Source organism: Gambusia affinis, linkage group LG14, assembly GCF_019740435.1.
Source record: "Gambusia affinis linkage group LG14, SWU_Gaff_1.0, whole genome shotgun sequence".
NCBI lineage: Eukaryota > Metazoa > Chordata > Actinopteri > Cyprinodontiformes > Poeciliidae > Gambusia > Gambusia affinis.
The window spans coordinates 8147332-8158911 of record NC_057881.1 but is presented as its reverse complement, the minus strand read 5'-3'; the positions used below and the strand labels follow the sequence as shown (position 1 = coordinate 8158911).

The 11580-nt window shown below is 41.2% G+C and overlaps 1 protein-coding gene and 1 long non-coding RNA gene across 2 annotated transcripts; one reads left to right on the top strand and one right to left on the bottom strand.

The window, feature by feature from the left end:
- Nucleotides 1-190: 190 nt before the first annotated feature.
- Nucleotides 191-10836, top strand: ppp1r18 (protein phosphatase 1, regulatory subunit 18). The gene is made up of 4 exons (XM_044138124.1): nucleotides 191-640; nucleotides 794-4605; nucleotides 8940-9150; nucleotides 10034-10836. The coding sequence occupies exons 2-4, from the start codon at nucleotides 865-867 to the stop codon at nucleotides 10051-10053; spliced, it is 3972 nt and encodes a 1323-aa protein (XP_043994059.1). The 5' UTR covers nucleotides 191-640; nucleotides 794-864; the 3' UTR covers nucleotides 10054-10836.
- LOC122843412 lies at nucleotides 1975-7173 on the bottom strand. The gene is made up of 2 exons (XR_006372707.1): nucleotides 6255-7173; nucleotides 1975-2131 (listed from the first exon to the last, which is right to left on the bottom strand). It is a non-coding gene; the product is annotated as an uncharacterized LOC122843412 (long non-coding RNA).
- Nucleotides 10837-11580: the final 744 nt, after the last annotated feature.

Sequence of the window (11580 nt, the reverse complement as noted above, 5' to 3'; positions counted from 1 at the left end):
TCAATTGAAAGAGAACAAAAGTTTAATCCCCATTTTTAGCAAAAACAAAATTTTTGTTTTTGTACAAAACTACCTGTTTTGTTTTTTGTTTTGTTTTGTTTTGTTGTTTTTTATGTGGACGGTCCCCCAGGTCTGGGCCCAAAATTAAATTCTTCTTGGGGCCTCCTACAGCTTTGGGCCGCCTCTGCCAGTGAAGCTGATCTTACAGCAGTAGATTTGCGCTTTGGTAAATCTGGCCGCTCCTCTTCCTCTTCATCCTCCCCAGTCGGTCCTCCCTGGCGGAGAGATGGGCCGAGGGAGGGGATCAGGAGCCGGGCAGACGGCTCTGCTCTTTAAACTCCTTTTCTTAGTTCCCACAATATGGTGTGTGCCATTAAACTCTCCTGACGGAATTGACTGCAGTTATCGGATTAGAGCGCTGCAGTTCTGGAGCTGCAGACGGACGGAGCGGCCGTCGATCTCGCCTTTAGGCAAAGTCAACTTTCCGGGTTACTTCGCTGGACTGCATGTATTTTAAACGAAACGTTTTAAAGGCTTGATTCTTTCTTCCTTTATTTATTTTTTATTTATTGTCTTGTGGAGATTAAGACGAAAAGAAGCGCATTGGATCCGATAAATCTTTGCGCGAACGTCGTTGTCTGTAAGTATTTTCTCGCAAAAGCAGAATCAAAGTTATCTAATCCCAAAAAATATCACAAACTGCCAGTATTATGAGATGTTTTATAGTTATTAGACATGTTAGTGAAACAAAACTGGATTTTCTGCTAATATATTTATTTTTTTTTAATTACAGATATTTCCTTAAATCTCCCTGGAGAGAGGTTTCGCCCACTTTGGCCAAAGAGGTGCACATTTCTTTTTGTTATGTCTGTTTCTTCTCTGCCAGAATGGAAGCAGCTTCTTCTGGAGAGAAAGAGGAGAGAAGAGGAGCAGCGAGAGAGGAGAGAAAAGGAGGAGGAGGAGAAGCTGGCCAGCATGCCCGCCTGGAAACGAGGGATCATCCAGCGGAGGAAGGCCAAGCAGGAGAGTTTAGGTGACAGGGACAGAGACATCTGCCTGCTCCAGGTGGATGCCAGAACTCCCTCTGACTGCCTGAGTGACACTGACAGCTCGATTACGGTCAATCTGGGAAGTGAGACGTCACTCAGTCCGGATCCTGGGATGTGGCTGGATGCAGAGCCCAAACCTGGAAGCCAGGTGTCGATGGAAACCATCGTTCCAGTCCACGAGAATCCGTTTATTCGTACCCAGAGTGTGTGGAGAAAAGACAAAGATCTTGAGGCAGCAAATGAGGTGGAGGGGAAACCCTGCGTCAGGTCGCAAGAAGTGGAGGTGAGCAGAGGACGAGATATTGAGCTGAAAATAGAAAGGTTTAGGGATTTGAGTGAAGGATGGGAGAAAGAGAAGAGCAGGGAGAAGAGTCTAGGAAAAGAAAAGGAGAACAACCAAGAAGGATGCGAAAAAGACAAAAAACAGTGGAAAGACTCGGTGAAAGAGCAGGAGCTCCTCAAAGGGAAAAAAGAGACGGAGGAAAAAGATGTCGTTCAACCATCTGGTCAGTTTTCACCCGTTCTTCCTTGCCTTCGAACCATCCGAGCCGACAACATCATCATCATCGAACAGGACCGAAAAGGCAGCGATGAAAGAAGGGCAAGATGGAGGGAGGCGGAAAGAGAGATGCCTGAGGAGGACCAGCAGGGGAAACGAGGGATGAAGATGGACCTGAGGGAGATCCTGGCAGGAGGAGGGAGTGTGACAGAGATCAGAGCTTCTGAAGTTCTGATCATCAAGCCGTTGGTCAGCACCGAAGAGCGGACAGGAGGGGGAGGAAAGTCTAGAGAGGACGGAGAAGGGAAGAGCAGCTTGGATTTAACCAGAGATACAAAATCAGAAATATCCTGGCTGAGAGAAAAAGAGAAGGATAAACCCTGCGGTCAGGCAACTGTGATCAATGAAGACGATGGAGGAGACAGCTGTGATGATAACGTGTTTATTGAGAAGGGAGGAAGGGTCAGCAAGCTGCTCAGTAAGTTCGGAGAGCATCCAAAGCCTCCATCTCGGTCCAAAAGTTCAGATAACTTCCTCCAATCAGGGAGGAGAAAATACTCTGGAGACCAAGATGATCGACAGTCTGAGGAGAGAAAAGCAAACGGAAAGAACATGCTGATGAAAAACATCCCTAAACGCTCCTTCAGCTTCTCAGATCGAGTCATTGGTGCTGTGGAAAACGGGTTAGGAGATGTAGGCGGTCAAGAGAGGATTCACCAAAGCAAAAATGTTGCTCCTTGGGTGGATGTAGTACGGGTAGCAAAGCTCAACCTTAGCTGCAAGGAGCGCTTTGGAAAGCAAAGAAATGTAAAAGCTGAGAATGAAAAAGGAGGAAATCAGAAGAAAAATGATGCAGAAATGTGGAAGAAACACAGGAGTGAGCTGAAGAAAGTTGAGCCTGTCAATAAGAGAGCTGCAGAGAAAGCATTGGACACAGATGGAGACAAGGGGTTCACAGTGGCATCGGTCAAAAACACAGAGGGAATATCATTTGCGAAAAGAGTGCCAATCAGACAAGATGGTAGAACAAGAGCAGAAAGAGACGCTAGGAAAGAGAAAAGTTTGGAAAAAGATTCAGAAGCAGACGATGGACTGGAAAGAAAAGTGCAAACTGAAAGTGATTATGTTGGTGCTTCATTGGAAGTGTCACCCAGTCCCAGTGAAGCTCCTGACAGTCAATGCAAACATGATTCAGTTTTCACAGAATGCTCCAGTTTGCTCTCCATGGTCCCGGATCAGATCCCCCACCGAGGGCCAGAGTGGAGCGGCACAGGACCTCAAGGACCTTACCTCATGCACTCCAGTTTATCCCAACAAGCCGAGGATCTTATCAGCAAAATAGAAAAAGTAGGGGACACAACTATCTACATAAACGATAAGGAGGAAAGACGATACACTGCTGCACGTGAAGAGGATCTTCAAACAGGAAGTCATTCTGGATCAGAGAGAGAGATTCCTAGATCTCCAAAAAGGATCCCACCTGTTGAGGTTCAAATCCCAAGGACTGTGTTTTATGTTGCCGAAGAGATGGCGGAAAGAAAAGGCAGCGAGTGTCGGAGCGTGGACGGACAAAACTGGGAAGGAGGTCAGAGGGTGGAAAGGAGGGACAGCTGGAGGATCGGAAAACCTTTGAGCCGGATCGAGTCCCTCCGAGAGAAGATCAGGCAGAGAGAGCTGGATAAGCAAAGAGAAAGAGAAGCCCGGGTGGGGGATGGGTGTGAAGCTGCAGATGTCTGTGATGCCCCAGCAGCTGAGGACAGGTACGAGGTGAGAGGAAGTGAGGTAAAGAAAGAGTGGGAAGCTGTGGCGGTTCAGACAAGGCCGGCTGAACCAGAGCGTGTAAAGGGAGAAGCAGCAGAGCAGACATGCATGGCTGTGTATGACGTCACACGGGAAGTCGGCGTGTTGAAAACCAGCCCTCAGCTTCCTGTTTCTGTCCTCAGTTCACAAGACAGCAGCAGAGAGGAAGTGGCAGGCGAGCGCTCGGCTTCTGCCTCTGAAGGCTCCCAGATTTCCGAGGATGAAGTTGACCCCCTGAAACATGTAGAGCTGCACCTGGAGCAGCACAGGGCCCAATACGAGAGCGCAGAAGAGGAAGACGAAGAAGAGGAGGAGGAGGAAGACAGGGAGCTCTCCGAGGAGGAGTTGGAAAAATACACAACTTCTACAGATTCTATAGGATCTTTCTCTCCTTCGCCGCCTCATCCCAACTCTCTGGCAGCCATGAGTCGGATCTACAACCTGGACACTGTTGGCTCAAGAACTGGCTTATATTTGAGGGACAGGGCAGTAGACATCCCATCCTCTGTACACCTCGTTAAAGTGAAGCCGTTTATTTCAAGCTCCCAGCAGGGGGACAGCAAAAGCAAAGCAGGTGACGACATCCGCGGGGTCCAGACGATACAGCAACAGATCGAACAGTTTCAGCTGAAAGAGCAGGAAGTGCTGAAGTCATCTGCAAATACTTCTGCAAAGGAAAGAGAAGCAAAAGTACAGCAGAGTCCCAAAAGAGAGTTAAAGCTGCAGGTGAAAGAAGCTGAAGAAACATCAGAATTCAACCCCAAGGAGTCTCCTCAACATCTTTGTTCCCCAACATCTCAGCAGAAGCAAACTATCACCATCAACTCCTCATTTTCAAGAACCCAATCACCTGACAACTCCCTGAAACCTACAAACTGTGCTCCGACTCCGGCCTCCTCGCCATGCTCTCCATCTCCTGCCAACTCCCCCAGCGTCTCCCCGTCTCCCAGAGCCTCGCCCAAGCTCTTCACCATCAAGAGTGCTTCTGGGGTCCAAGTAAAGAGAGGCCCCACCATCACAATCACCCCCAGAAAGCCTGTCGGAGGCGGAGCCACGGGGTCGGTGGCGAGGCCCGGAACAGCGGTACCAGCAGCAGCATCAGCAGGGTCGGCTAAAGCCCCACCGCAGCAAGCGATGAGCCCCACTGTGGATGAGCCTACGAAGAAGTATCCAACGGCGGAGGAAATCGAGGTGATTGGTGGATATCAGAATCTGAAGAGGTCCTGTCTGGTCAAGAGTAAAGTGACACCAAAGAAGGTAAGTTTTAGTCTTTAAGTCATTTAAAATGGAAGAACAGCTCTCTCTCCCAAGCAAATTTACCCAAATATACAGAAGTATATTTGAGTTTGAGTTTAAAGTCTCACCAAAATCAAAGTTTATCACGTTCTGACTTCTCTTGTTGTCCATTACAATACCCTTTCACTAGGACAGGGGTGTCCAAACTTTTTACCAACTGGGGCAAAATTGTAGATTCAAAAGTAGTCGCAGGCCCAACAAACAACCTAAAATCAAGCGATCAACACACAAGTTTTACAATGGAGTATTAGGTCCATTATAAGTAGATAAAGAGGATTAAATTTCTGCCAAAAACTCAAACATTTTGTGATATATTTTTTATATTTTTTGTAAAATTTAATCTAAAAATTAAGGGTTTTTTATAACAAATTTCTGAGATTTTTTTGCAGAAATGTACTACTTACTACTACCTTAATTTTGCATGTTTGCTGTATTGACATTATATACAAGGATTTGGGTCCTTTTCTTTCAAAATGCAAGCTATATTTAGCCAAGTTTAAAAAGAATAAAAGCTGATTTGGGTGCAGTTTTTCAATAAAAGTCTCTGGATGAACTTGGCTTAACCTTTTATTAAAACTTTGTTAGGAAAACACAAATACTTTGTGTTATATTTTACATTTTCCCGTGTAAGAAAGTCATGTTGGTAACCATTTTTGCCCTGATTACAAATTAAAAGTCTCCATCTGCATCTACAGGCCAAATTTGTATAATTTTTGAACTGCAGCTTGGGGCCACATAAAATCAGATCAAGGGCCACAAATGACCCACGGGCCACACTTTGGACACCCCTGCACTAGGAGAACATCCCCTTTGATCGAGAAGTGTTATCACGGAGAAGGAGCTAAGCCAGTTAAAGCCTTATGAAGCACGACATCTTGATTCTGAGCCATGAAGCCTGGAGCGATCTCCTGTTCCACCTGTGCTCTACTCCCCCCCGCCGACCTTTAACTTTCATTGCTTTTTGTGTTTTATTGTTTTTAACAACAAAAGCAGGTTGAAGCCTACACTGCAAAGGTCCAGTTTCTAGCACTCTTGAAATAAGACAAAACTAACTTAAAAGTAACTTTTTAGTAAGATATAAAGGCTGATTTTAAGTAAATAATTTGTTAATATTGATGAAAAAGTGCCTGTTCCATTGGTTAATAAATTAACTTAGAAATGTCTTGTTTTAAGTTTTACAATCTGCCATTGGTACAAGTACTTTTTCATCAATATTAATAAATTGTTTGCTTAAAACAAACTTATAATTTTCTAAAAAGTTACTTTTAAGTTAGTTTTGTCTTATTTCAAGTGTACAAAGATATTTGCTTTATAAACTAGACTAAAAATACTTGGTAAAATTTTGTGTTTTTGCAGTGTAGGCTTCAGCGGAGGCAGAAAAGCTGCTTAGGAAACCACAATGAAGAGCAAAATTGCTTCCCTTTCTTCCGTTTTATTAATTTTGTGTACCTGCGTGAATCACAATATTTTCTGAGTGAAGTCATGCAGGATCATTTCACAAGAACTTCACCAATAATTCACAGTACGAAGTTAATTTAACAGCCCTTTTTCTTCTTTTTACTTTCATATGTAGGAAAATCCAAGAAAGAGTCAAAAGTAAAGATTTTCACCATCTTGTGAAGATCAGTCTTGCTCTTTTTGGACATTTCCAGCCTCTTTTAGATGACTCAAGTCACTGTTTTGGTGTTTTAACGCTTCTAAGCTGCTTGAAATTTCCCCTGTAGACTGTTTCCTTCTCCTGTAACTGTTGAGTCAGCCTTTGCTGCCTCTCGCACAAATCACTCTTTGTGTGCTCTTGGCTCTGACCCTAGCGGGGGCTTCAGGTCGTTAGACTGCAGGTCCGTCTTTGAGCATGTTGTCCCTCTGAGTGTTTCAGACGACAGGCGGCCAAGTTTTAGTTGGATGTGCATGATTTGGTGAGGAAAATAGACAGTGTTTGAAAATCAGGTTGGTATTCGGGTGGCATTGAGAAGAGGTAAAGACAAGATGGCAATTTGTTGATAGCTGTTGTGAGAAGATTAAAGTCTTTTTCTTTGGTCTGACAGAAACTCCCTGTCACGCTGTGTGTCTTTACTCGCTTCCTCTTTCAGATGTCTGAGCTTCTCTAAAAAAAGTATAAGGTTGACAAAACGGAAGAGATATGGAGTCTACTTTTAAATCTCCAAACTCTTGTTTTAAGGACTTCTTTAAGGACTCTCTGTGACTAAATCTTAAGGTTATCTTCATATTCAGATGTTTATCTACAGATTAAAGATTTTGTCACATAACTGCACAAATTCAAGAGAAAGAGAACATGGGTAAATGTAAAAATCATTTCTTCATAACACAAAATATTGTGTTATGGAGAAGCTACGCGTCTATCCGTAACCATGGAAACACTGCTGCGCCGTCATGTTGCCTAGCAGCGTGTAAGAAAAAAACAAACTGGTTAGCTTCTCGTCTTTTGTGTTTTTAATGCTGCTCCTGTTTCAGGCGTTTATGATATAGTGATATAAATTATGTGACGTGAATTCAGGCAAAGTCCGTAATTAGATCAACACGTCAGGAAGGAAGAGGTACGGGTCGGTTTCTAAGCTAACTGCTTCCAGCTTTTGTAAATAGCGCCGTGTATGAGCCGCAACCAGGCGTGTTACGTTCACAGACAAATTAGCTCGACTCGTACAAGTAAAAGTCACAAACAAACTGGCGAAAACAACTTCTGTCGCTCAGTTCAGTCCTCCCGTCCCTCACTTCCGACGTCTACCATGGCCTCTTTCAATGATTTAGTGATGTAGTTGCAAACGTCAACAGAAATGTAAAAGACTCAATGCCAGTTGAAACTCTTGGTGGTTGTTGTTGCGGCTCAACCACTACATTTAAGGGCAATTACTTTTTCACATAGGGTGAGGTCTGCTTGGTTTGCTTTTTTCCTTTAATAAATGAAATCATTTCAAAACTATCTTCTTCTTGATCACCTGAAACACTTAAAAGTAGCAGAAACAGAATCTATAAACACCTTTTAGCTTTTTGTCATGTAATTCAGGCTGTAAGGACTTACTCTCTTAGCTGGTAAGAGATGACCACAGAGTGATTTTCTGACCACCTGTTGCTCTCACGTTGGTGCCTTTCAGACCGTTTGACGTCAGGCGTCCTTCCCTCCCCCCCTCAACACCATCACATCACAGTAGGAGGGCGAACCGCCTGTGCTTCAACTGACTCAGTCTTTTCTTGGACTTTTGTATCTCAGATCTTGTGTAATATTATTAAACATAGACTCCTGCAGCCAAACGTCATTGGGATTTTTTTGTCCCTGTAATATTTATTCTTCTGTCCCATGTATTGTTTGCATATTTTACCTCTGCATAGTCCCACGAACGTTTTGCAAAAGGAAGTCGGTGTAGGAGGTGACCTCAAAGCTACTCTCTGTCACTAGTTTCAGCCTTGCATTGTTGAGCTTTTTAATTTAAATGCATGAACTTCCCTCTTATTTGCTTCTTCTTTGGCTCTGCTCTCCTGCAGTGTTAGCCTGGGTTAATCAGGGTCAGGGATGCAGGATTAGCCTTCTGTGCATTAGTTTGATTCGGCCAGCCTCACTTGAGCGGAGCTGTACTCTGCACTTCAGACGGCCACAGTTCAAGGTGAAGCAGCACCATGCACACCTTGTCTGCACTTCTAAATGTACTTACTGGCCCATCCAGGCATCAGAGCTGAGCTTCTGTGATTAAGTCTGTCGATGTGCCACTGCTTCCTTTTAGACTGACTGCTTCATAAACAACCTCCGCTGGGCTTTGCACTACTTTTTTTTTTTTTAAGAAAACCAGAACTTAGCGTTCAGTTTCTGCTTCTGCTTCCTAATTTGCGCCGCTTCTCCAGTCAACGACTGCATGAGGTGTTTGGAGTATTTCTGCAGTTTTAAGCCTCACGCTGTCAGTTGGCTTAACAGTCATAGTGTGTGCAAACGCCTCTCAGAGACACTGAAACCTTTTCCAGCACCTACACCCTGTCTGTCTTCACAGGTTGAAGTTAGCATATCTAAGAGGAAATGGGCCGAGTTTGAAGCCGTTTGCTTTCACTTAGAAACATTTTTCCACAATACGTCACGTTTGCAAGAATTTTAAGCTTTCACACCAAGTTAAACATTTAATTCTACTCTTTAAGTTAAATAAATTTAGGAAGTTCTAGATTTTGTGTGAGTTTGTGAAAGATAAACTTCCAGTATTAAGTTGTGTTAAGGACATCACTCACTTATTTGTAATGTATTACAATAAAACCAAAACGTGTGTTTTTGCAAAAGACAAAAGTGTCGTCTTTTGCAGGGGAAGGTGTGTTTTGATGAAGACCAGCTGGAGCAGGTGTGTGAGTATCCTTCAGAGACCTTCATGCTGACATTGAGCCCGCTCCCTTATGACCTTGAGAAAAAGGAGAAGGAGGCTCACAAGGACGATGCTGAAGGTGAGGGAGGAGGAGGAGTTGTGCTCAAAAGCACGAAGAGCACAGTGACTGCGACAGGACCTCGCCTGAGAGTGGGTCAGTGTCACCCCCGTCTCCGAAGACATAAAGTTTAATGAATGTTTTCTGCATGTCTTACAGATGTCCTGAGAAATTATCTGTCTATAGGGTTTGATTTCATTCTTTTTAAAAAGTTGATGTTTCAGTCAAAATAAAAGGTTTTTCTTGGTGAAGCTACAGCTAGAGCACAGGTGTCCAAAGTGCAGCCTGAGGGCCATTCAAGCCCCTTGAGCTGACTTTTATTTTAATCTCTCTTTATTACAGTTTATTAACCCTCAGATAACATCCCTTTTATTTTTATAATCAACATTTAAGCTGGGTAAAAAATAGATATCTCAAGTGAGTTTTACTTTAACATGCTAGTTAGCATTGTACCAATCATTTTCCTAAAATTTTCAGAGGAATGCTACATTACCAAAGTTCTCAGCATTGTTTTAAGTTTTATTTTATGTGCCTGTCTGTACCTGATTTTATTACTATTAATTTTTGAGTAGTATAATATAGTACAAAACAGAATTATCTACTCACATTATCAAGTTAGCATGACTTCCTTTAGCATGCTAGTTAGCATCATAGTTTTGTAAACATGTTTTACTACCGTCTTGGATTTTTTTGCTGTTATTTAAACTCCTCTGACATTTGAATGGTTTGTTGTGAAGGAGAAAATACAGATCAATGAGATCTTATTTTCTAAATAAATAAGGTAAACATTGCAAATAACAGGTGAGCAATGTGGGCAAGCTCATTATAAAGAAGAAGAGTTAAACTGTACTTGTACATTCCTGTAGACACAATTGGTCATTTATTAATGAAGAGTAATCCATCTTAAAATCTAATGGTATTCAAAACGTAAATATCAATAAAAGATTCACTTTAATTTCCTTTCATCTCTGTCTTCCAGATGAGTCTTGCCCTCGATAGAAGCCAATCATCTTCACCAAAATTGCCCATGTGATGAGATCATCGACATTTTATTTAAAAAAATCATATAATTTTTTATCCTCTGTTGATTTATTGTGTTGTATACATTTGTATTCATCTTTGCTTAATGTAGAATCAGTTCATTTAGGTTGAGGCACATTTACTGTGGGAACATTTATTTTAAGGGACAGCTGTGAATGTTGAAGCACGATACATATGTAAAAAGATAAAAATAAAAACTCAGGTGTGCATTTCTGAGTGATAACGATCACTTGTCTATGCAATAAGAACAAATAAAAAAAGATTTTATTTTCCAGGTGATATATTTTATAGTTTCTTCTTATATTTGTCTTTTAAATGTTAGTTTGCTCTGAAAAAAATAGACTTGAAGCGATTTTTATGTCATCTGGATTTATGTGCCTGCTGGATTAGCTCATACAGATGACTTAAAGATTAATGTAATGTAATCTGATAGTTTGAAGCCTGTTTAATAAATCTCCTTTCACTGGGTTTTGGTGCAATGTGTGACATGATTGGTCTATGAATATGGACTCTGTTAAAGGTTTTATTTTTAGTGTTTTTATTGTGAGTGGGACCTGAATGGATGTCAATGAGAGGAAGATTTCTGTCTCAACCCAGACACCAGATGCACTTCAGCTGATTTTGGACTTTTATTTTGCTCATTTAACCTAAATATTTTAATTGGTGCATGTGATGGTTTTCCTCTGATGGTTAAGGAAGCTGGCTTCAAAACAGAAAAAGCTAATAAAGTGTTATAAAACAGCTTTGTGTCCTTTTTTTGGTGCTTGTTAAATAAATGTTTCTCAGCAGTTTCTGTTTTGAGTCAAAATTAAATAAATTTTCCCAGATGTTTTCCCAGATGTATTTTAGTTCTGGTTTCCTTTGAAAATATTGCGAAATGTTGAAATTATGAAACTGAAAACTATTTTAATGTCTTTGGCTCTTATGTTTGTCAACAGATGACCCACAGTGTTATTTTCTATTTTTCCCAAATGTTTTATGAATTCCACTACTGTAAAATATATACAGTGAGTAAAAACAAGCAAAATTGAAACCCAAATAAAAAGATTTTTGTAATAATAACGTCTTCTCTGTAGGCTCAAACTAAATAATTGTAATATTTTAAAGAATAAGTTTCCATTTAGTATTCCATACTAGTTTTTAATTAACCTTTTATTCAAATCTAGAAATACTAAAAGCAAAATATGTGATTATTTAAACTAATCCTTAAATAAACTGCATGAAATGAATGAATAATTTAATTAATTCTATCATATACAAAAAATTAATGCAAAGATTTGTGAACATTAAATTCACTTTTATTTCAGAAGAAATTAGGTCAGTTTAATCGTTTACCGGTCCGCAGTTACAGAAAGTAATGACCTATTTTATTTTTATTTTAATATGTTGGTTTCACCATTTAAAATAAATCAGGTGTCACTTTCACAAGCTATAATGGACCGGCACAGGAAGTATGAAATAATCACATAAATACTACAAGAATTA